The sequence below is a fragment of the Notolepis coatsorum genome (assembly GCF_963971535.1).
Source record: "Notolepis coatsorum genome assembly, chromosome: 1".
NCBI classification, from domain to species: Eukaryota; Metazoa; Chordata; class Actinopteri; order Aulopiformes; family Paralepididae; genus Notolepis; species Notolepis coatsorum.
In genome coordinates, this window is record NC_140165.1 from 116493196 (window position 1) to 116519060 (window position 25865).

The following is a 25865-nucleotide window of genomic DNA, read 5'->3' on the forward strand; positions in this document are numbered from 1 at the left end:
TCTAAAAGTGATGTTGCTACGTCCTGTCTACTTCTAAAAGTGATGTTGCTACGTCCTGTCTACTTCTAAAAGTGATGTTGCTACGTCCTGTCTACTTCTAAAAGTGATGTTGCTACGTCCTGTCTACTTCTAAAAGTGATGTTGCTACGTACTGTCTACTTCTAAAAGTGATGTTGCTACGTCCTGTCTACTTCTAAAAGTGATGTTGCTACGTCCTGTCTACTTCTAAAAGTGATGTTGCTACGTCCTGTCTACTTCTAAAAGTGATGTTGCTACGTCCTGTCTACTTCTAAAAGTGATGTTGCTACGTCCTGTCTACTTCTAAAAGTGATGTTGCTACGTCCTGTCTACTTCTAAAAGTGATGTTGCTACGTCCTGTCTACTTCTAAAAGTGATGTTGCTACGTCCTGTCTACTTCTAAAAGTGATGTTGCTACGTCCTGTCTACTTCTAAAAGTGATGTTGCTACGTCCTGTCCACTTCTAAAAGTGATGTTGTTACGTCCTGTCTACTTCTAAAAGTGATGTTGCTACGTCCTGTCTACTTCTAAAAGTGATGTTGCTACGTACTGTCTACTTCTAAAAGTGATGTTGCTACGTCCTGTCTTCTAAAAGTGATGTTGCTACGTCCTGTCTACTTCTAAAAGTGATGTTGCTACGTCCTGTCTTCTAAAAGTGATGTTGCTACGTCCTGTCTTCTAAAAGTGATGTTGCTACGTCCTGTCCACTTCTAAAAGTGATGTTGCTACGTCCTGTCTACTTCTAAAAGTGATGTTGCTACGTCCTGTCTACTTCTAAAAGTGATGTTGCTACGTCCTGTCTACTTCTAAAAGTGATGTTGCTACGTACTGTCCACTTCTAAAAGTGATGTTGCTACGTACTGTCTACTTCTAAAAGTGATGTTGCTACGTCCTGTCTACTTCTAAAAGTGATGTTGCTACGTCCTGTCTACTTCTAAAAGTGATGTTGCTACGTCCTGTCTACTTCTAAAAGTGATGTTGCTACGTACTGTCTACTTCTAAAAGTGATGTTGCTACGTCCTGTCCACTTCTAAAAGTGATGTTGCTACGTCCTGTCCACTTCTAAAAGTGATGTTGCTACGTACTGTCTACTTCTAAAAGTGATGTTGCTACGTCCTGTCTACTTCTAAAAGTGATGTTGCTACGTCCTGTCTACTTCTAAAAGTGATGTTGCTACGTCCTGTCTACTTCTAAAAGTGATGTTGCTACGTCCTGTCTACTTCTAAAAGTGATGTTGCTACGTACTGTCCACTTCTAAAAGTGATGTTGCTACGTCCTGTCTACTTCTAAAAGTGATGTTGCTACGTACTGTCCACTTCTAAAAGTGATGTTGCTACGTCCTGTCTACTTCTAAAAGTGATGTTGCTACGTACTGTCCACTTCTAAAAGTGATGTTGCTACGTCCTGTCTACTTCTAAAAGTGATGTTGCTACGTACTGTCTACTTCTAAAAGTGATGTTGCTACGTACTGTCTACTTCTAAAAGTGATGTTGCTACGTCCTGTCTACTTCTAAAAGTGATGTTGCTACGTACTGTCTACTTCTAAAAGTGATGTTGCTACGTCCTGTCTACTTCTAAAAGTGATGTTGCTACGTCCTGTCTACTTCTAAAAGTGATGTTGCTACGTACTGTCCACTTCTAAAAGTGATGTTGCTACGTACTGTCTACTTCTAAAAGTGATGTTGCTACGTCCTGTCTACTTCTAAAAGTGATGTTGCTACGTCCTGTCTACTTCTAAAAGTGATGTTGCTACGTCCTGTCTACTTCTAAAAGTGATGTTGCTACGTCCTGTCCACTTCTAAAAGTGATGTTGCTACGTCCTGTCCACTTCTAAAAGTGATGTTGCTACCTCCTGTCTACTTCTAAAAGTGATGTTGCTGTCCTGTCTACTTCTAAAAGTGATGTTGCTACGTCCTGTCTACTTCTAAAAGTGATGTTGCTACGTCCTGTCTACTTCTAAAAGTGATGTTGTTATGTCCTGTCTACTTCTAAAAGTGATGTTGCTACGTCCTGTCCTCTTCTAAAAGTGATGTTGCTACGTACTGTCTACTTCTAAAAGTGATGTTGCTACGTCCTGTCTACTTCTAAAAGTGATGTTGCTACGTCCTGTCTACTTCTAAAAGTGATGTTGCTACGTCCTGTCTACTTCTAAAAGTGATGTTGCTACGTCCTGTCCACTTCTAAAAGTGATGTTGCTACGTACTGTCTACTTCTAAAAGTGATGTTGCTACGTCCTGTCTACTTCTAAAAGTGATGTTGCTACGTCCTGTCCACTTCTAAAAGTGATGTTGCTACGTCCTGTCTACTTCTAAAAGTGATGTTGCTACGTCCTGTCCTCTTCTAAAAGTGATGTTGCTACGTCCTGTCTACTTCTAAAAGTGATGTTGTTATGTCCTGTCTACTTATAAAAGTGATGTTGCTACGTCCTGTCCTCTTCTAAAAGTGATGTTGCTACGTACTGTCTACTTCTAAAAGTGATGTTGTTATGTCCTGTCTACTTCTAAAAGTGATGTTGCTACGTCCTGTCCTCTTCTAAAAGTGATGTTGCTACGTACTGTCTACTTCTAAAAGTGATGTTGCTACGTCCTGTCTACTTCTAAAAGTGATGTTGCTACGTCCTGTCCACTTCTAAAAGTGATGTTGCTACGTCCTGTCTACTTCTAAAAGTGATGTTGCTACGTACTGTCTACTTCTAAAAGTGATGTTGCTACGTCCTGTCTACTTCTAAAAGTGATGTTGCTACGTCCTGTCCACTTCTAAAAGTGATGTTGCTACGTACTGTCTACTTCTAAAAGTGATGTTGCTACGTCCTGTCTACTTCTAAAAGTGATGTTGCTACGTCCTGTCTACTTCTAAAAGTGATGTTGTTACGTACTGTCTACTTCTAAAAGTGATGTTGCTACGTCCTGTCTACTTCTAAAAGTGATGTTGTTACGTACTGTCCACTTCTAAAAGTGATGTTGCTACGTCCTGTCTACTTCTAAAAGTGATGTTGCTACGTACTGTCCACTTCTAAAAGTGATGTTGTTACGTCCTGTCCACTTCTAAAAGTGATGTTGTTACGTCCTGTCTACTTCTAAAAGTGATGTTGCTACGTCCTGTCCACTTCTAAAAGTGATGTTGCTACGTCCTGTCCACTTCTAAAAGTGATGTTGCTACGTACTGTCTACTTCTAAAAGTGATGTTGCTACGTCCTGTCTACTTCTAAAAGTGATGTTGCTACGTCCTGTCTACTTCTAAAAGTGATGTTGCTACGTACTGTCTACTTCTAAAAGTGATGTTGCTACGTCCTGTCTACTTCTAAAAGTGATGTTGCTACGTCCTGTCTACTTCTAAAAGTGATGTTGCTACGTCCTGTCTACTTCTAAAAGTGATGTTGCTACGTCCTGTCTACTTCTAAAAGTGATGTTGCTACGTCCTGTCTACTTCTAAAAGTGATGTTGCTACGTCCTGTCTACTTCTAAAAGTGATGTTGCTACGTCCTGTCTACTTCTAAAAGTGATGTTGCTACGTACTGTCTACTTCTAAAAGTGATGTTGCTACGTCCTGTCTACTTCTAAAAGTGATGTTGCTACGTCCTGTCTACTTCTAAAAGTGATGTTGCTACGTCCTGTCTACTTCTAAAAGTGATGTTGCTACGTCCTGTCTACTTCTAAAAGTGATGTTGCTACGTACTGTCCACTTCTAAAAGTGATGTTGCTACGTCCTGTCTACTTCTAAAAGTGATGTTGCTACGTACTGTCTACTTCTAAAAGTGATGTTGCTACGTCCTGTCTACTTCTAAAAGTGATGTTGCTACGTCCTGTCTACTTCTAAAAGTGATGTTGTTACGTCCTGTCTACTTCTAAAAGTGATGTTGCTACGTCCTGTCTACTTCTAAAAGTGATGTTGCTACGTACTGTCCACTTCTAAAAGTGATGTTGCTACGTCCTGTCCACTTCTAAAAGTGATGTTGTTACGTACTGTCTACTTCTAAAAGTGATGTTGCTACGTCCTGTCTACTTCTAAAAGTGATGTTGTTACGTACTGTCTACTTCTAAAAGTGATGTTGCTACGTCCTGTCTACTTCTAAAAGTGATGTTGCTACGTCCTGTCCACTTCTAAAAGTGATGTTGCTACGTACTGTCTACTTCTAAAAGTGATGTTGCTACGTCCTGTCTACTTCTAAAAGTGATGTTGCTACGTCCTGTCTACTTCTAAAAGTGATGTTGCTACGTCCTGTCTACTTCTAAAAGTGATGTTGCTACGTCCTGTCTACTTCTAAAAGTGATGTTGCTACGTCCTGTCTACTTCTAAAAGTGATGTTGCTACGTCCTGTCTACTTCTAAAAGTGATGTTGCTACGTCCTGTCTACTTCTAAAAGTGATGTTGCTACGTACTGTCCACTTCTAAAAGTGATGTTGTTACGTCCTGTCCACTTCTAAAAGTGATGTTGTTACGTCCTGTCTACTTCTAAAAGTGATGTTGCTACGTCCTGTCCACTTCTAAAAGTGATGTTGCTACGTCCTGTCCACTTCTAAAAGTGATGTTGCTACGTACTGTCTACTTCTAAAAGTGATGTTGCTACGTCCTGTCTACTTCTAAAAGTGATGTTGCTACGTCCTGTCTACTTCTAAAAGTGATGTTGCTACGTACTGTCTACTTCTAAAAGTGATGTTGCTACGTCCTGTCTACTTCTAAAAGTGATGTTGCTACGTCCTGTCTACTTCTAAAAGTGATGTTGCTACGTCCTGTCTACTTCTAAAAGTGATGTTGCTACGTCCTGTCTACTTCTAAAAGTGATGTTGCTACGTCCTGTCTACTTCTAAAAGTGATGTTGCTACGTCCTGTCTACTTCTAAAAGTGATGTTGCTACGTCCTGTCTACTTCTAAAAGTGATGTTGCTACGTCCTGTCTACTTCTAAAAGTGATGTTGCTACGTACTGTCTACTTCTAAAAGTGATGTTGCTACGTCCTGTCTACTTCTAAAAGTGATGTTGCTACGTCCTGTCTACTTCTAAAAGTGATGTTGCTACGTCCTGTCTACTTCTAAAAGTGATGTTGCTACGTCCTGTCTACTTCTAAAAGTGATGTTGCTACGTCCTGTCTACTTCTAAAAGTGATGTTGCTACGTACTGTCCACTTCTAAAAGTGATGTTGCTACGTCCTGTCTACTTCTAAAAGTGATGTTGCTACGTACTGTCTACTTCTAAAAGTGATGTTGCTACGTCCTGTCTACTTCTAAAAGTGATGTTGCTACGTCCTGTCTACTTCTAAAAGTGATGTTGTTACGTCCTGTCTACTTCTAAAAGTGATGTTGCTACGTACTGTCCACTTCTAAAAGTGATGTTGCTACGTCCTGTCCACTTCTAAAAGTGATGTTGTTACGTACTGTCTACTTCTAAAAGTGATGTTGCTACGTCCTGTCTACTTCTAAAAGTGATGTTGTTACGTACTGTCTACTTCTAAAAGTGATGTTGCTACGTCCTGTCTACTTCTAAAAGTGATGTTGCTACGTCCTGTCCACTTCTAAAAGTGATGTTGCTACGTACTGTCTACTTCTAAAAGTGATGTTGCTACGTCCTGTCTACTTCTAAAAGTGATGTTGCTACGTCCTGTCTACTTCTAAAAGTGATGTTGCTACGTCCTGTCTACTTCTAAAAGTGATGTTGCTACGTCCTGTCTACTTCTAAAAGTGATGTTGCTACGTCCTGTCTACTTCTAAAAGTGATGTTGCTACGTCCTGTCTACTTCTAAAAGTGATGTTGCTACGTCCTGTCTACTTCTAAAAGTGATGTTGCTACGTCCTGTCTACTTCTAAAAGTGATGTTGCTACGTCCTGTCTACTTCTAAAAGTGATGTTGCTACGTCCTGTCTACTTCTAAAAGTGATGTTGCTACAGTACTGTCCACTTCTAAAAGTGATGTTGCTACGTCCTGTCTACTTCTAAAAGTGATGTTGCTACAGTACTGTCCACTTCTAAAAGTGATGTTGCTACGTCCTGTCTACTTCTAAAAGTGATGTTGCTACGTCCTGTCTACTTCTAAAAGTGATGTTGCTACGTCCTGTCTACTTCTAAAAGTGATGTTGTTACGTCCTGTCTACTTCTAAAAGTGATGTTGCTACGTCCTGTCTACTTCTAAAAGTGATGTTGCTACGTCCTGTCTACTTCTAAAAGTGATGTTGCTACGTCCTGTCCACTTCTAAAAGTGATGTTGCTACGTCCTGTCCACTTCTAAAAGTGAATCTACACAGGATGTGTTATTGCTGGCTAAACAGGCCAAACCAACTTAGAATTGTGTTGCTGTTAACACGACTTGTAAACAGGATATGGCATTTTATTTTACAGTACATTACCACCTCATTGACAGAATACTCAAGCACACAATAATAATGGAATGTGTGTGTGCTGCTAATATGTTGCTACTTGGTGTGTATGTGACTCGTGTCCACAGTTACAGTATAGCCCTTAACAGTGTTCCTAGGTACAACAAGAAGCAGCTGAGCCGTATCTATCCTAAGGGCACCAGGGTGGACAGCTCCAACTACATGCCTCAGCTGTTCTGGAACGTTGGCTGCCAGATGGTGGCGCTCAACTTCCAGACCCTCGGTAACATTTCACTATTTAATTTTTTCTTTATTTTACTTTTCAAGTGCACGTTATTTTCTACCTAAAGTTGAACCTAAAATATGTATCTGACAACATTTATAGCTGTAAGATTGATATGATATTGCTCGACCTTGAACCATATTTGACCCGCAATGCCTCATTTGAAATAATGACGTTTCACATAACAACTTTTTATGCTTTTAAAACAATGACACGGTTAGAGTTTCGTCTCCTATACCCATTCCCATTCAATCGCACAAATAATCGTTATCTAATGACACTGTTATTTTCAAGCTTTAATCCTCTCTCTCTCTCTCTCTCTCTCTCTCTCTCTCTCTCTCTCTCTCTCTCTCTCTCTCTCTCTCTCTCTCTCTCTCTCTCTCTCCCCCCCCCCCCAGACCTCCCTATGCAGTTGAACATGGGTGTGTTTGAGTATAACGGTGGTAGCGGTTACCTGCTGAAGCCTGAGTTCATGAGACGTACAGACAAGCACTTTGACCCCTTCACTGTCAACATAGTGGATGGGATAGTCGCCAATACTGTCAAAGTCAGGGTAAGGACGACTGTGTAACTCACCATCTTTAGATAATAAAGTACTCAACCTCTACTGTCTTTAACTATGAATGAACACAACACTCTAACTTACCATCTTTAGATAGTAAAGTACTCAACCTCTAGTGTCTTTAACTATGATTGAACACAACACACTAACTCACCATCTTTAGATAATAAAGTACTCAGCCTCTACTGTCTTTAACTATGAGTGAACACAACACTCTAACTTACCATCTTTAGATAATAAAGTACTCAACCTCTACTGTCTTTAACTATGAGTGAACACAACTCTCACCATCTTTAGATAATAAAGGACTCAACCTCTAGTGTCTTTAACTATGAGTGAACACAACACTCTAACTCACCATCTTTAGATAATAAAGGACTCAACCTCTACTGTCTTTAACTATGAGTGAACACAACACTCTAACTTACCATCTTTAGATAATAAAGTACTCAACCTCTAGTGTCTTTAACTATGAGTGAACACAACACTAACTCACCATCTTTAGATAATAAAGGACTCAACCTTGAGTGTCTTTAACTATGAGTGAACACAACACTCTAACTTACCATCTTTAGATAATAAAGTACTCAACCTCTACTGTCTTTAACTATGAATGAACACAACTCTAACTTACCATCTTTAGATAATAAAGTACTCAACCTCTACTGTCTTTAACTATGAGTGAACACGGGCGGCTAGGTGGTGTAGTGGTCTAAGGCACTCGCCACCAGTGTGGAGACGCTAGGATTCGCGTGTTCGAATCCAGCTCTCCACATTGTTTTTCAGTTTGGCTGGTCGTCCGCAGTAATACACATTGGCCGTATTACGGGGAGGGAAAACTGAAGGGTGGGGATCGAACGTTGTGAACAAGCGACTCCTACAAGTCGGTTGGTGCGCCTGCGCAGTAGAATCAGGAAGTGTCGGGGGCAGCGTGAGCCTCCCACGCGTTACTCCTCGACACTGATAGATCGAGCTGCGCAGGTGAAAAGATGCGACTGCTGTTACCTCAAGTACCGGAGGGGACTTGTGCTATGTATGACTTAGTCCACATTGCAGCCGGCTTGTGGGAGGCAAGAAACAGCGTTCGTGACAGGGGAGGGTTGAATTGGATGATACGAAATTGGGATGGGAGAAAAAATATAGAAAAATGGGAGAAAAAGTGGATCAAAAAAAAAAAAACTATGAGTGAACACAACACTCTAACTTACCATCTTTAGATAATAAAGTACTCAACCTCTAGTGTCTTTAACTATGAGTGAACACAACACTAACTCACCATCTTTAGATAATAAAGGACTCAACCTCTACTGTCTTTAACTATGAGTGAACACAACACTCTAACTTACCATCTTTAGATAATAAAGTACTCAACCTCTAGTGTCTTTAACTATGAGTGAACACAACACTAACTCACCATCTTTAGATAATAAAGGACTCAACCTTGAGTGTCTTTAACTATGAGTGAACACAACACTCTAACTTACCATCTTTAGATAATAAAGTACTCAACCTCTAGTGTCTTTAACTATGAGTGAACACAACACTCTAACTTACCATCTTTAGATAATAAAGTGCTCAACCTCTACTGTCTTTAACTATGAATGAACACAACACTCTAACTTACCATCTTTAGATAATAAAGTACTCAACCTCTACTGTCTTTAACTATGAATGAACACAACACTCTAACTTACCATCTTTAGATAATAAAGTACTCAACCTCTAGTGTCTTTAACTATGAGTGAACACAACACTAACTCACCATCTTTAGATAATAAAGTACTCAACCTCTACTGTCTTTAACTATGAGTGAACACAACACTCTAACTTACCATCTTTAGATAATAAAGTACTCAACCTCTAGTGTCTTTAACTATGAATGAACACAACACTCTAACTTACCATCTTTAGATAATAAAGTACTCAACCTCTACTGTCTTTAACTATGAATGAACACAACTCTAACTTACCATCTTTAGATAATAAAGTACTCAACCTCTACTGTCTTTAACTATGAGTGAACACAACACTCTAACTTACCATCTTTAGATAATAAAGTACTCAACCTCTAGTGTCTTTAACTATGAGTGAACACAACACTAACTCACCATCTTTAGATAATAAAGGACTCAACCTTGAGTGTCTTTAACTATGAGTGAACACAACACTCTAACTTACCATCTTTAGATAATAAAGTACTCAACCTCTAGTGTCTTTAACTATGAGTGAACACAACACTCTAACTTACCATCTTTAGATAATAAAGTGCTCAACCTCTACTGTCTTTAACTATGAATGAACACAACACTCTAACTTACCATCTTTAGATAATAAAGTACTCAACCTCTACTGTCTTTAACTATGAATGAACACAACTCTCACCATCTTTAGATAATAAAGGACTCAACCTCTAGTGTCTTTAACTATGAGTGAACACAACACTCTAACTCACCATCTTTAGATAATAAAGGACTCAACCTCTACTGTCTTTAACTATGAGTGAACACAACACTCTAACTTACCATCTTTAGATAATAAAGTACTCAACCTCTAGTGTCTTTAACTATGAGTGAACACAACACTAACTCACCATCTTTAGATAATAAAGGACTCAACCTTGAGTGTCTTTAACTATGAGTGAACACAACACTCTAACTTACCATCTTTAGATAATAAAGTACTCAACCTCTACTGTCTTTAACTATGAATGAACACAACTCTAACTTACCATCTTTAGATAATAAAGTACTCAACCTCTACTGTCTTTAACTATGAGTGAACACAACACTCTAACTTACCATCTTTAGATAATAAAGTACTCAACCTCTAGTGTCTTTAACTATGAGTGAACACAACACTAACTCACCATCTTTAGATAATAAAGGACTCAACCTTGAGTGTCTTTAACTATGAGTGAACACAACACTCTAACTTACCATCTTTAGATAATAAAGTACTCAACCTCTAGTGTCTTTAACTATGAGTGAACACAACACTCTAACTTACCATCTTTAGATAATAAAGTGCTCAACCTCTACTGTCTTTAACTATGAATGAACACAACACTCTAACTTACCATCTTTAGATAATAAAGTACTCAACCTCTACTGTCTTTAACTATGAATGAACACAACACTCTAACTTACCATCTTTAGATAATAAAGTACTCAACCTCTAGTGTCTTTAACTATGAGTGAACACAACACTAACTCACCATCTTTAGATAATAAAGTACTCAACCTCTACTGTCTTTAACTATGAGTGAACACAACACTCTAACTTACCATCTTTAGATAATAAAGTACTCAGCCTCTAGTGTCTTTAACTATGAATGAACACAACACTCTAACTTACCATCTTTAGATAATAAAGTACTCAACCTCTACTGTCTTTAACTATGAATGAACACAACTCTAACTTACCATCTTTAGATAATAAAGTACTCAACCTCTACTGTCTTTAACTATGAGTGAACACAACACTCTAACTTACCATCTTTAGATAATAAAGTACTCAACCTCTAGTGTCTTTAACTATGAGTGAACACAACACTAACTCACCATCTTTAGATAATAAAGGACTCAACCTTGAGTGTCTTTAACTATGAGTGAACACAACACTCTAACTTACCATCTTTAGATAATAAAGTACTCAACCTCTAGTGTCTTTAACTATGAGTGAACACAACACTCTAACTTACCATCTTTAGATAATAAAGTGCTCAACCTCTACTGTCTTTAACTATGAATGAACACAACACTCTAACTTACCATCTTTAGATAATAAAGTACTCAACCTCTACTGTCTTTAACTATGAATGAACACAACACTCTAACTTACCATCTTTAGATAATAAAGTACTCAACCTCTAGTGTCTTTAACTATGAGTGAACACAACACTAACTCACCATCTTTAGATAATAAAGTACTCAACCTCTACTGTCTTTAACTATGAGTGAACACAACACTCTAACTCACCATCTTTAGATAATAAAGTACTCAACCTCTAGTGTCTTTAACTATGAGTGAACACAACACTCTAACTTACCATCTTTAGATAATAAAGTACTCAACCTCTAGTGTCTTTAACTATGAGTGAACACAACACTAACTCACCATCTTTAGATAATAAAGTACTCAACCTCTAGTGTCTTTAACTATGAGTGAACACAACACTCTAACTCACCATCTTTAGATAATAAAGTTTGAAAACAGTGTTCCTCTGAAAACATACTGTAAAGCTTTGGTTCTTCATTTGAGGATATTCAATTAGGAACTTATTGGTACTGGTATGCGGTATCATCAACCTGATACCAGTCGGAAATATTGTAAATATTACTATCACATAATTTCCCCAAATATGGCACTGCAATGAAGGTAGACTTGACTTGATGCCCTTTTTCCACACAAAACAAGGATGTTTAGTTTCTCTAGTGGAGGAAAAACCTTTTGTCCAATGAACCCAAATGAATAATAGTCTAATCTATATATTCTGAGTCTATGTTGTTCAGTCTATTCTATGTATTCTAGGTCTATGTTGTACTAATAATAGTATTCCAATTCTATCTTGTTGAGTCTAGTCTATGTTGTTCAACAAATGGAATAGATCATGTATGTGATTGGTTGTCAGACTGAATTGGAGAAAAATAAAAGTATTATTGGTACATCTCTGATCCCAGTCCAGTTGTATCTAATCATGTGTAATGTGACTCCAGATCATCTCAGGCCAGTTCCTGACTGACAAGAAGGTGGGCGTGTACGTGGAGGTGGACATGTTTGGGCTTCCTGCCGACACCAAGAGGAAGTACAGGACCAAGACGTCCAACAACGGCAACTCACTGGACCCCGTCTGGGACGACGACATGTTTGTCTTCAACAAGGTAACACACACACACACACACACACACACACACACACACACACACACACACACACACAGTTGAAAGTGGGGGTGCAAGTATTTTTTTTCTTTTTTTTTAAATTTTTTTTTTTTTTTTTTTGCAAGGGGTGGTTTGGAGGGGGTCCGGCACGACCCCCTCCACGGCAGATTTTTTTACATTTAATGAACACCTGTATGTGCAATTTCCTGCAATATAGAGCCTTCAATCTTGACCAAAATAAAGCTGCTCTTTTCACTATAAAACTCAGTTTATATTGCAGTATGATAGCTATAATAACTTCACTGCGAGGGCTCTTTTAGCTAACGCTAGCTAGGCACGTATGATAGCCAATTACTATTATAATAATAATAATAATAATAACTTTCCCATCCTCCCAAAGCCCCTCCAGCCCCGTTCACATCCGCCGCACCAACAACAAGTAACAACAACAACTAATTGACGCTATCAATAGCCCCAGTGAGCGCGGCGGCTGAATGAATGAAAACTTTATTTAACAGATTGCAGAATGGGTAAAATACAGTACGGCTCAATACACACAATTGTTAAGGGGATGCAGACCAGAGAAAGACGTTTGTCTTGTTTACATCAGGGTCTGTGCTGCACCGAGTGAATCCACAGTCACTTGCTCCTCAATGGGAAACCAACCTAGATTTACCATGAAGGACTGGTTCTGGCCGAACCGTTCGTTATACAAGTATCACAGAGACATTACAAAGGTGCTCACAGTTGCACGAGGGGTTCGCACAGAGATACGGGATGGTTTGAAAGCTCGGCGTTGCTAATAAATATTTTTTATATTTTTTTTATAAACTGCTCAAAGCGGCATTATTTCCGTCGTTGGGTGATCACAGCGCCTGCGCAGTGCGCACCATCCCGTATCTCTGGATTCACTCGGTTCAGCGCCGAGGCTCACCATACGAGAAATATTCAGTTTCAATCTGTTTGCGCATTTAGTATACAGTCACAGTGTTCGACTTACGTGATGATTTGCTCCATTTTAATGTAAACGCCGAAGAATAATCCTCACGAGTCACAATGTTATCCAATATCCAGCCTGAATTTCGAAAAAGGTTCGAAAAAGCCGCCTCCCCCAACATGTCGTATACGTCATGCCGACAAACGCCCGTGGGCACTGGATCAAACCATTAAAGTGGGGGGTCACACAATCTTTGGAAACTTAAAAACTTGCTATTAAGTGTCATTGCGTATTATTAATTTGATTGAAATTACGTAGTTATGGTTCGATAAGATTTATAAATTGGGGGGGGATATTTATATCATATGATATGATCAAAAAGTGAGGGAGCAAAAAGACAAGCTTGCTCCCCCAAGTTCAATAGTCCTAGAGCACCCGCATCTTCTGCTCCATTAAGTGGGCGCCTATGCACACACACACACCGGCAGCACGGCTACATGGGTAGGGCTATGGTAACACACACACACACACACACACACACACACACACACACACACACACACACACCGGCAGCACGGCTACATGGGTAGGGCTATGGTAACACACACACACACACACACACACACACACACACACACACACACACACACACACACACCGGCAGCACGGCTACATGGGTAGGGCTATGGTAACACACACACACACACACACACACACACACACACACACACACACACACACACACACACACACCGGCAGCACGGCTACATGGGTAGGGCTATGGTAACACACACACACACACACACACACACACACACCCACTGGCAGCACGGCTACATGGGTAGGGCTATGGTAACACACACACACACACACACACACACACACACACACACACACACACACACACACACACACCCACCCACCCACCGGCAGCACGGCTACATGGGTAGGGCTCGGTGCTCGTGACCAGAAGGGTAATGCCCTGGCCAGGTCCACTGTTGTCCAGTAGGGAGCACTCTGTCCTCTGGACCTGACCGTAACAATGCCCCTGTTACAGTGACTGGGCAGTGTATTTGTGTACAACTGTCTTGTATTGTGTTTTTCATTGGGAGAGAAGGTGGAGGGGGGGAGGTGGATGGAGGGAGGGAAGGAGAGAAGGTGGAGGGAGGGTGAGAAGGTGGAGGGAGGGTGAGGAGGTGGATGGATGGAGGGAGGGGAGGTGGATGGATGGAGGGAGGGGAGGTGGATGGATGGAGGGAGGGGAGGTGGATGGAGGGAGGGAGGGAGAGAAGGTGGAGGGAGGGAGGGAGGGAGGGAGGGGAGGTGGAGGGAGGGAGGGAGGGAGAGTGAGAAGGTGGAGGGAGGGTGAGGAGGTGGATGGATGGAGGGAGGGGAGGTGGATGGAGGGAGGGGAGGTGGATGGAGGGAGGGGAGGTGGAGGGAGGGAGGGAGAGAAGGTGGAGGGAGAGGAAGTGGAGGGAGGGAGAGGAGGTGGAGGGAGGGAGGTGGAGGGTTTTTTGTAATTATTATTATTATTATTATTATTATTATTATTATTATTATTATTATTATTATTATTATTATTATTATTATTATTATTATTATTTTACTGTATATGACTGTTTGTAATTTAGTTTAAAGTCCAGGGCCCTCATTTATCAACAATGCGTAGAAAGTGTTCTATTTCCGCTCCTACGCGCGGAATTTAGAATGCGTGTACGCACAGAAAAATCGGGATTTATCACACGTGTGTACACAGGTCCTACGCACACCTGCAAGTACTCCGTGTTGATAAATGCCACTTGTTCTACGCTCCGCGCTCGTGCACGATTTTAAGTATTTGCATATAGAACCGCCCGTAATTAACCATATACGGTAATGAAACACCCCCATGAAATGTGGAAAAATATACTAAACCGAGCAAACGCGTGTTATGGGAGAAATACGCGACAGGCTGACAGACGTGTACACGGTGATGTCGGATATGATATCTATTAACTTCCTAAAGACCATTGCTGCCTGGGCAGCGCAAACACTAATAAGTAAGGGATAATGTATAGCTACGAGGTCATTGTCGCAAAATAATTGACCGACACAGAGTTTAGAATACCGAGGCGCCTCGCCGAGGTGTTTTAAGCGTAGTGAAGGTCAATTATTTTGCGACAATGACCAAGTATAGCTATACATTATCCCGCTTATTACATGGCTAACTTACTAACAATATACCTAATTCATTTTACACCATCGACAAGACGAGATCAAATGCAGACACAGTTCTGTTCTGTCGCTCCGCTGTCATCGCCGGCAGCTTGCACTTATTAGTGCAGCTCTGCATATGCTGAGCAGCTGATGCAGTGTGTGTCAGTGGGCTTGATTACTCCAGCTACGAAAAACAATAATCACCGGTGGGTATCGAAAAATAATTCACCGCTGTCAGGGGCTATTGACCAATCACAATCGAGCATTTCGGCGAATGTTAAAACGCCATGTAATAAAGACCGTTAACCACTGTTTGCCGTTGGTGTCATTAATAACCATGCTGGAATATGACTGCCTTTTTTCGTTTCGTTCTATTAATACCCAGGGATTAAAGTTCTCCGTCAATTTGATTCCAAATCGTGATGGATTTTCCGTAAATGTTCTACCTGCATATGATTTGTAGAGGCATACAATCTATTTTGATGTCTGTATTAGGTAGCCTATATAACAATAATAAGAGAGCATACAAGAACAATGAATCTCACTGCCATGTAGCCTACGCCATGTGTAGCCTGCCTATATGTGATCAATACAAACTTGAACTTGAATTCCATCATGTCTGTGTGCGGGAGCTCACAAGGCTGTTGTCAGTCACAATGTAAATAAAAACGTGCACTGAAAAGTTACAGTATGTAGATGGTTGATTATATCTATGGCAGTCAGTCAACCCTTGCAAAAAGTATGAGTTTTATTTAATGAATTGAAAACATAGCATTGATATATGCAAATTAAAGCAAACTGGCAATAGAAATATGTTACAAATTATCTAGTTCCCTTAAAACGCTAACGCTGTTAAATAAAAATATACAGTTTAGGTTAAAATAAGAATATGACTTGGCCTGGAAAAAAAGCAAATGGCACGCTCCATGGTGACTCTTTCTTGTGCGCGAGTGTGCCCGGTGTAGATGCGCTCCTGTTGGGGTTGATCAGAGGAGTCATCCATGGCTTCAGTAGAGTACAAATGAAGGAGGTGTCTCGGGTATAGCGGACTAGTTAATATTATGTTCTCTCTGCAATTAGACTGCCCCTCATTCATTCATTCCTATCTGCTATCTCTGAAAACAGTTCCCCGCAGAGCGCAGTCAGTGCACCTCGTAGTATTCCGATAACGCTATATATTTAATATAAACCATGCTGCATTCATTCGGAAAGAAAGACCTATTCCAAATGCTATATTTATAGGGTTTGACAATAATTACACTAATGTCACTATTTTACAATGAACTATAATGAATTACGGATCATATGAACACGTCAGTGTTGAAAATAAACTAATGCATGAAAGTCTGTCTCATGGTGCGTGCAGTCTTCATATTCTACCGCTGGGCGCCAGGTACGCAGGTGAGCTGTGCGTATATATACGCACAAAGTCAAGCACACATTCAAATTGATAAGTCCCACACTTTGCTTAGAAATGATCATACGGGGGCGGTCAGGTGGCATAGCGGAGATTGCGCTCGTCACCAATGCAAGAGGCTGCGGTCTCGACTCCCGGAGTCAGCATTGCCTTGGCTTGGGCTGATCGCTATACTAACTCATTTGGCTGGGTTAGGGGGAGGGAAGCCGTGGGTGGGAAACTGGCGTTGTGGACAGCGACGCCTACAGGTCAGGTCTGGGGGCGCCTGCTCAGCGGAGGCAGGACGTGAGGAAGGCAGCGTGACCTCCCACGCGTTACACTTCACCAATGAGAGTCCTCGCTCCCAGGTGAGAAGAGAGCCGCTGGCTGTCGCCGCACGTGTCGGAGGAAGCGTGCGGATACTTCAGGGTTCCCTTGTACCGACCAGTAGGAGAACATGCGCACAACAACCAGGTAGGGGAGGGGGGGGGGGGGGGGGGGATTGGCACAACGACAAAAAATTGGGACGGGGAGAAAAAAATCTGAGAAAGAGAGATACAAAAAAAATAAATGATCGTACACACAGGTTACGCATATGCAATCTGTGCGTACGCACCATTGATACATGAGGGCCCAGGACAACGGATGAAATGAGCTTCTTGCTAAATCTGGTGCATCTTGTTTTCCACATGTTAATGTGTTCACTGTCCTTTTCATAAACCAAATAAACTAAACTAAACTTGTCATCCATCAATTGAGACTGAAACTGAGTTTCTCATTTGAAATTATTACATTTTTTTAATATTTTTTATTTGATAAACTCTCCCCCACCCCCTGCCTTGTCCCCTCTCTCTAAGGTGGTCCTACCTACCCTGGCATCTCTCAGGATAGCTGTATTTGAGGAGAACGGCAAGTTCACCGGACACCGTATCCTACCGGTCTCCGCCATAAGGCCTGGTTAGTACGCACACACACACTGACCACAGAGTCAACTCAATAAACCAGTCACTGGAAACCATCTGTATTCTTTGTCTTTGTGTGGTTTGAGCGACGGTCCTCAGGCCCGGCACACGCCGCCTACCCGAGCAGCATGTGTGAGCCGTGGAACCTCTTGCTTTTCATTTCGGCGCCCATATTAAAGGGGTTCTATTATACTTTTTGGACTCTTCCCTTTTCCTTTAGTGTGTTATATACCTGGAGGTGCGTGTAAAACGCCTGCAGAGTTACACAGCCCAAACTCCACGCCACAGAAAACCCTGATCCTGAACCGCCTGACGTCTCTGTTTTAGTCTTTTCTTCTGTTCCACATCTACTTCACTATGTAACACAATAGTATTAGACTGTGATCACACTGGACGTCTTTTTGAACATGCCTGCGTCTTGTTTATATGGTGTCGGCGCGACAGGTGCGTGTCTCCTCCAAACTACGCGCCTCGCGTTTTTGAAGCACCACTTTTTCGAGCGTTCTTCTCAGTTGAAAAAGTTTCAACTTTAGGCGCGCAGAGTGCACTGACGTCAATGTCACCTTCTTGTCGACGGACCAATCAAATCAACCGAGGGGAGGGATTACAAATCTCAGAAATGGAAAACAAAACAAACTAATCTATAATGGAGGAGAAGCTAATTTTGGCAGTTTCCAACAGACCTTGTTTGTACGACGAGGTCTTGCCACAACCCAGATATAAACAGCAACGTCTGGAGGGCTGTGAAATAGTAATGTATGTAACTTATGTATCGTTAGCTGGGGTAGCAACGGTATTCAGTGGTATCGTTTGTTGCGGCCTGTGCACTTTTGATTCTCTATGTACACCGCCGCATATCACGTTTGAACTCAAGAAAAAGGTGTCCAATGTGATTACAGCCTTACAAATACCTATTATATTATCCTCCCTCATGCTACAACAGCATTGGCACTGCATCTTGTCATTATTCATCAAGACTTGTCCAAATGGATACCGTCTGGCGAGGGGACATCCCGGAATTAGACCCTGAGGAAATGTCTTTTGTGGCGTCTATTGTGGTGTCTGTAATAGTATAAGTTGATTTATGTTTTTATGTTCTGTATTTTTTATTTTTTTTTCATTATTGTTATTATTATTGTGAGGTCTTGTTATTATTATTATTACTACTGTATTGTGTTTGTCTTGTTTTGTGTATAAAAAGAAAAAGAAAAAAAATATTTGATAAAAAATGGACTACATGTGTATTCTGTCTTCTGTGTGTTCCTCAGGTTACCACTACATCAACCTGAAAAATGAGTTGAACCAACCCCTTCTCCTACCCTCCCTATTGGTCTATATCGAGGCACAGGACTACATTCCCAATGAACACCAAGGTAAAGAAAACTACACTACACACAACCCCTCTACTCTACACTACTGATAACCCTCCTTATTGGTCTATATCGAGGCACAGGACTACATTCCCAATGAACACCAAGGTAAAGAAAACTACACTACACACAACCCCTCTACTCTACACTACTGATAACCCTCCCTATTGGTCTATATCGAGGCACAGGACTACATTCCCAATGAACACCAAGGTAAAGAAAACTACACTACACACAACCCCTCTACTCTACACTACTGATAACCCTCCCTATTGGTCTATATCGAGGCACAGGACTACATTCCCAATGAACACCAAGGTAAAGAAAACTACACTACACACAACCCCTCTACTCTACACTACTGATAACCCTCCCTATTGGTCTATATCGAGGCGCAGGACTACATTCCTAATGAACACCAATGTGAGAAAACAACATTACCCACAATTCAAAGAAGAAGGAAATGCATTAGCAATCGTTGCTTCGCTAACAGGGTATTTCCTGCACATAGTACATATCTACATGGACATTTAAAATAATTTTAACTCGTGTGTGTGTGTGTGTGTATTGCAGAGTATGCAGATGCACTAACCAACCCCATCAAACACGTCAGTCTGTTGGACCAGAGAGAAGGACAACTTGCTGTTCTAATAGAGGAAAATAGCAAGGTGAGACAGTCTGTGTGTTTGTGTTCTAATAGAGGACAATAGCAAGGTGAGACAGTCTGTGTGTTTGTGTTCTAATAGAGGACAATAGCAAGGTGAGACAGTCTGTGTGTTTGTGTTCTAATAGAGGAAAATAGCAAGGTGAGACAGTCTGTGTGTTTGTGTTCTAATAGAGGACAATAGCAAGGTGAGACAGTCTGTGTGTTTGTGTTCTAATAGAGGACAATAGCAAGGTGAGACAGTCTGTGTGTTTGTGTTCTAATAGAGGACAATAGCAAGGTGAGACAGTCTGTGTGTTTGTGTTCTAATAGAGGACAAGGTGAGACAGTCTGTGTGTTTGTATACATACAGTATGTATTACCGTATCTATCAGTGTGTTGTGCTACATGCCCCACTAAATACCCCATAGCACCTGTAGCTTTCTCTCCAAAATCACCTCGTCTTGTATCAGTGAACAAGGAGAAACTAAACTAATGCTGCGCCTTAATTATTAGTTAATGCTGCACCATGTAAAAATATAAAAAATTACGATAATTACTTAGAAATGCTTTAAATTGGTTTATAATCCTAACAAAGCTTTTTACACAAAGTGAACCAACATTGTGCTTAGAAGATGCTTGGTAAATGAAGTGGGAGGGTAGGAACACCAAAACTAAACACATCATTGAAAACAGAAATAAATAAAGTAATCTGTAGTTACTGTAGTTGATAAAGACCATTTTAGTAGTAGTTTATTTTTTCTATGCTAAATGATTTTTTTCCACTGGCATCAAAATAATACTCATGATTCTGGGAATTCAGCCCACACTAACTGCTCCAAAGAAATTAATTAAAACAAGCTAATGGGGCTATATGAATTTGTAATCCCCTGCATCTAAACCTAGCTGCCAGTGCCAGCACTGCATACAAAACTTATTTCAAGTTTCAAGTTTCTTTAATAGTTGTCATACAGAAGTACAGACTACTTTTATACAAAATGCTTCTTACTGTTACGCTCCAGAGACTGTGCTAGACGAGATAGTATCAAATAACATAGTATAGCATGTAAATTAGAAGTAGAATGAGGTCACAGTGTTCAGTATAGACATATGTACAATGTTCGATGCAGAATAGACATAACTGAGTTACCATATAATATACAATACTATGCAGTGTACTAATATACAATACTATATAGTGCAAGGCAGAAATGGGATGAGGTACAATTTAGGTACAATTTACAGTAAGGTGTACGAGTTGTAGTGCAATCCTTTATCAATAAATATAAAGTGTGGGGAGTGGGTGCTACAGTGTGTTTGTTTAAAGTGAGTGTGTGCTATAAAGTGTGGGGAGTGGGTGCTACAGTGTGTTTGTTTAAAGTGAGTGTGTGCTATAAAGTGTGGGGAGTGGGTGCTACAGTGTGTTTGTTTAAAGTGAGTGTGTGCTATAAAGTGTGTGGAGTGGGTGCTACAGTGTGTTTGTTTAAAGTGAGTGTGTGCGTGTGGATGTGTGTGCTATGTGCGTTTGATGGTTGTTGTTGTGTAGTGTTCATTGTTCGTTTAGCAGCCTGATGGCCTGGGGATAGAAGCTTCTTCTGAGTCTTTCTGTGCTCGCCTTGAGACTCCGGTATCGCTTGCCTGACCGCAGCAGTTCAAAGAGGCAGTTGTTCGGGTGACTGGAGTCCTTAATGATTCTCTTAGCCTTGCCCCTGCACCGCTTGTTGTAAATGTTCTGGAGGGTGGGGAGCCCCCCTCCAATTGTGCGTTCGGCTGAACGTGTCACTCTTTGTAGTCTGCTTCGGTCTTGTGCAGTGCTATTCCCAAACCAGGAGGTGATGTTGCCAGTCAGGATGCTCTCTATTGTACATGAGTAGAAGTTCTTAAGGATCTTCTGACTGACTTGGAACTTCCTTAGGCGCCTGAGGAAGTAGAGGCGTTGTCGTGCCTTCTTCACAACACTGTCAATGTGTGTGGTCCATGTCAAGTCCTTATTTATCTATTCCTTAATTGAAATTAATAGGGATGTCCGATATTATCGGCCGACCGATATTATCGGCCGATATCGGCAGTAAAATGTGATATCGGAAAATATCGGTATCGAAAAAAAAACAAAAAAAACAATAACATTTTTTTTTTTTTTTTTTTTTTTTTTTTAAACATTTATTTAACCTTTATTTACCCAGGCAAGCAAGTAAGAACCAATTCTTATTTTATTTATTGTCAAAAGTATGCATGTTGGTTTAATTCAACAACAAGAGATATGTAATGTTAATTTTTACTTTTTTAATTATCATATTTTGCACAGATAATGCTTACATTTAGAAAGCCTTTTGAATGCATCCAGTGAAATTATTAGTTACTTGAAATTATTCCGTTTTTTTGGGGGGAAACCCTGCATATATCGGTATCGGTTGATATCGGTATCGGTATCGGTATCGAAATTAAGAGTTGGACAATATCGGAATATCGGTATCGGTAAAAAAGCCAATATCGAGCATCCCTAGAAATTAATAATATTTACAGTAATTGTAATACATTTACAGTTAGTCATTTAGCTGTCACTTTTGTCCAAAGTAGTGTTGAACTTGAGTGCTTCACCCTGAGTGCATATTCAATTAAATGAGATATGAGAGAGAGAGAGAGACAGACATCTTGTCATTCACTGTCTCTTTCCATTAACTGTCTCTTTCCACCCACCCCCCACTGTGCCTCCACCCCCCCCCCTCTCTCTCTCTCTCTCTCCCAGCTCGACTCTGATCCCAGAGATGGAGAGCTAGTGGAGACCAGTGATGATGCACAGGACTCCAGGCTGCCCTCCCCCGACCCACAACCTTTCCCATCGGACGACATCCCTGACCTCATCAGCAGCCCTGGACCAGGTGCTGCGTGTACACACACACACACACACACACACACACACACACACACACACACACACACACACACACACACACACACACACATAGATACACACACACACACACACACACACACACACATAGATACACACACACACACACACACACACACACACACACACACCCACACACACACACACACACACATAGATACACACACACTCGCACACACAAACTTGCACACATAGATACACACACACACACACACACACATACACACACAAACTTGCACACATAAATACACACACACACACAAACACACAAACACACAAACAAACATCCGCTATACACAAATGAACATCCACAATACACACATACAACATGTGCTATGAACACGCACCCCTGTACATAACTATGTTGTCAGGTGGTTTTTCAATGTATTAGCGTTCCCCCTGAACAGAGAACAGAGCCGGTGTGCATCGGGCTCCCATCTCAACGTGACACACCATCCATGCATGTCCTCAGTGCATTAGGTTCTTCAAACTGGTTGCAGCTCAGACGTCGTTTATGTTCTATATTATCACCTAATTAATGACCTTGTCATTGCCACAAGATAATACAGGATGGCAGTATATGTTTCCAATCCATATTCTAGCCCCCGGCTGCCCAACGTAGGGCCCAGGGGTCAGATTTGGTCCTCAACAAGAACACGTGTGGCCCCCTATTAGAGAGCTCTAATGTGGAAATACATAATTATAAAAGTATTAGAGAGCTCTAATGTGGAAATACATAATGAGCCAGCTGGCAGTGTCTTTCTGAACGAGCTTTCAAAGGCCGCTATGACATCATGTTTAGAAACGACCAGTTAGGCTTAATTCTATTTGAAGGGTGATTTTGGGATCACTTGGTTATTATAGGACATAATTTATTAAGCATAAGATCTAAGAACCTAATTGACAGACAACTTCACACTTCATGTTGCATTTTGGCCAAAACGACACCAGCTGTTTCAATGTGTGCCTCAGCTTCCCATCTCATCTGTCTGTCTGTCTGTCTGTCTGTCTGTCTGTCTGTCTGTCTGTCTGTCTGTCTGTCTGTCTGTCTGTCTGTCTTGTCTGTCTTGTCTGTCTTGTCTGTCTGTCTGTCTGTCTGTCTGTCTGTCTGTCTGTCTGTCTGTCTGTCTTGTCTCTGACTCACCAGGCCAGAAAGAAGACCTTATAGCCACTGTTCTAGCAGGTGAGACACATTCATCACGCAGTCTGAATTCGGTCAGACGCTTTGTTTCTCTCTTTCTGGTCATCCTGTGCCATCATGATAACTAACTAATGGAGCTAGGAGCTTGACATCAAATACCAAGTAGGGATGAGCCCGAATCCCAATATGAATTTGGGAAAGCGTGGATAATGAGATGGACACAGATATATATATATATATATATGTGTGTGCTTGTGTTCTAATAGAGGCCAATAGCAGCTGTCTAAACTACCTGTAGGACTGCTGTCTAAACTACCTGTAGGACTGCTGTCTAAACTACCTGTAGGACTGCTGTCTAAACTACCTGTAGGACTGCTGTCTAAACTACCTGTAGGACTGCTGTCTAAACTACCTGTAGGACTGCTGTCTAAACTACCTGTAGGACTGCTGTCTAAACTACCTGTAGGACTGCTGTCTAAACTACCTGTAGGACTGCTGTCAAAACTACCTGTAGGACTGCCCTGTCGCTTCTTTGAACCCACGGATATATTACAGTAGTAATCATATTTTGAAAGCTTTCCGTCAAAAAAGTCGAGTTTCGAAACTTGCATCTCAAGTTTTCTCTCGTATCTCCGCTGCTCCATGATGAGCGAGGTCTCCCCTACATTTTCAAAAGCCCAGAGAAAGCTTGTCTTAAATCATGAGTTTATGCTTGTGAAATTAATTATATTCATCATGTGCGTGTGCACCTTTGGAGACCTATTTCAGAACCAACCCGAGACGCACGGCGCCCTCCCCGCCTCCAATTCCAGGAATATGATTTATAGATATAATTTATCTGTTCAAAAGTTGTCACGAGTTGTCATGGGTTGTCCTGGTATGACAGAAAACGTGCATCGCAATGCTTTTTTTCTCCAAACACACACTGTTCCAAATATTATTACAAATATTTCCACTACTCCAAATCAATAAAAGAAGGAATGATTATAAGTATATTTTGAGGCGGACATGGTGGTCAGGTCAGTTTAACGATCGGACACAAAAAATGATATTGGAATCGGGGCGGTGTGCACTCCTCTTTCCTGCTTATGCCTGCAAATATCATAATTATGTATGAATAATTCATTAGATGATATACCTTAGAAACACAATCTTGAACATGGGACATGGGACGTGAGCATTTTTTTTAAAGATGAGTTTAATACGCTCATAAGTATCATGCTTGTATCATACTTGGACCTCATATACGTTATGAGGTCAGTTGCTCTGAGGTGAAACGATTCTCCAAACCCACCATTCAGTTTGATTTACCTTGTCGACGCCTACAGTACACTGCTGTCTTTCTCAATACAAACACATAGATTATAGTGGCCACCTTATGCTGTCACAGAGATAAAACCCCTGTCTCTCTTTCTGTCTGTGTCCCTTTCTCTTTTTGTTTCTCTCTCTCTCTCTCTCTCTCTCTCTGTCACCCTCTTTCTTTCTCTCTGTCTCTCTCTCTCTCTGTCTTTCTCTCTCATTTTCTGTCTCTCTCTTTATCTCTATCTCTGTCTCTCTTTCTCTCTCTCTCCTCTCTCTTTTTCTGTCTGTCTTTATCTCTATCTCTGTCTCTTTATCTCTATCTCTGTCTCTCTTTCTCTCTCTCCTCTCTCTTTATCCCTCTTTTTCTGTCTGTCTTCATCTCTATCGCTGTCTCTTTATCTCTATCTCTGTCTCTTTTTCTCTCTCATCCCTCTCTCTCTCTGTCTCTCTGTCTTCGTCTCTCTCTCTTTATCTCTTGTCTCTTTATCTCTTGTCTCTCTCTCTCTCCTTATCTCTGTCTCCCTCTCTTTATCTGTGTCTCTATCTCAGAGCTACAGTTGATGTCCTTAGAGGACATTAAGCAGCATAAGGGCTATGTGAAGCTGTTGAAGAAACAGTGTAAAGAACTCAAGGAGCTCCACAAGAAACACCTCAACAAGGTAACACACACACACACACACATACACACACACATACACACACATACACGCATGTAACAGAGGTACCGCAGTCTATCCACAGTCACGAGGTACAGTAAGTGAAGTGGCTGTGGACGTTAAGCGGTACTGCAAGTAAACTCACTCCCCAGAGGCATCCAGACCCAGTAGCAAGAATGAATTCACCTCTTGGTATAGTGGTCTGTGATGCCGCCCGCAACGCGGGAGACCGGGGTTCAACTCCCACTCAGGGCGATCCCTTAACAGGGGTCGAATCGACAAAACACAACGCAGTTAAG

The 25865-nt window shown here is 41.1% G+C and overlaps 1 protein-coding gene across 2 annotated transcripts in view; it reads left to right on the forward strand.

Moving 5' to 3' along the window:
* Positions 1–25865, forward strand: part of plcb3 (phospholipase C, beta 3 (phosphatidylinositol-specific)) — a 66090-nt gene that overhangs the window by 18139 nt on the left and 22086 nt on the right. For both annotated transcript variants that reach the window (XR_014619844.1, XM_084317451.1), the window contains exons 7-15: positions 6483–6607; positions 7006–7160; positions 11885–12049; positions 17439–17538; positions 18812–18916; positions 19487–19581; positions 22303–22435; positions 23615–23650; positions 25460–25569. Coding sequence is in view for 1 of the 2 variants with exons in the window: in XM_084317451.1 (XP_084173577.1) it covers positions 6483–6607; positions 7006–7160; positions 11885–12049; positions 17439–17538; positions 18812–18916; positions 19487–19581; positions 22303–22435; positions 23615–23650; positions 25460–25569 (1024 nt within the window). In the remaining variant the exon portion in view is untranslated. The remainder of the gene's footprint in view (positions 1–6482; positions 6608–7005; positions 7161–11884; positions 12050–17438; positions 17539–18811; positions 18917–19486; positions 19582–22302; positions 22436–23614; positions 23651–25459; positions 25570–25865) is intronic.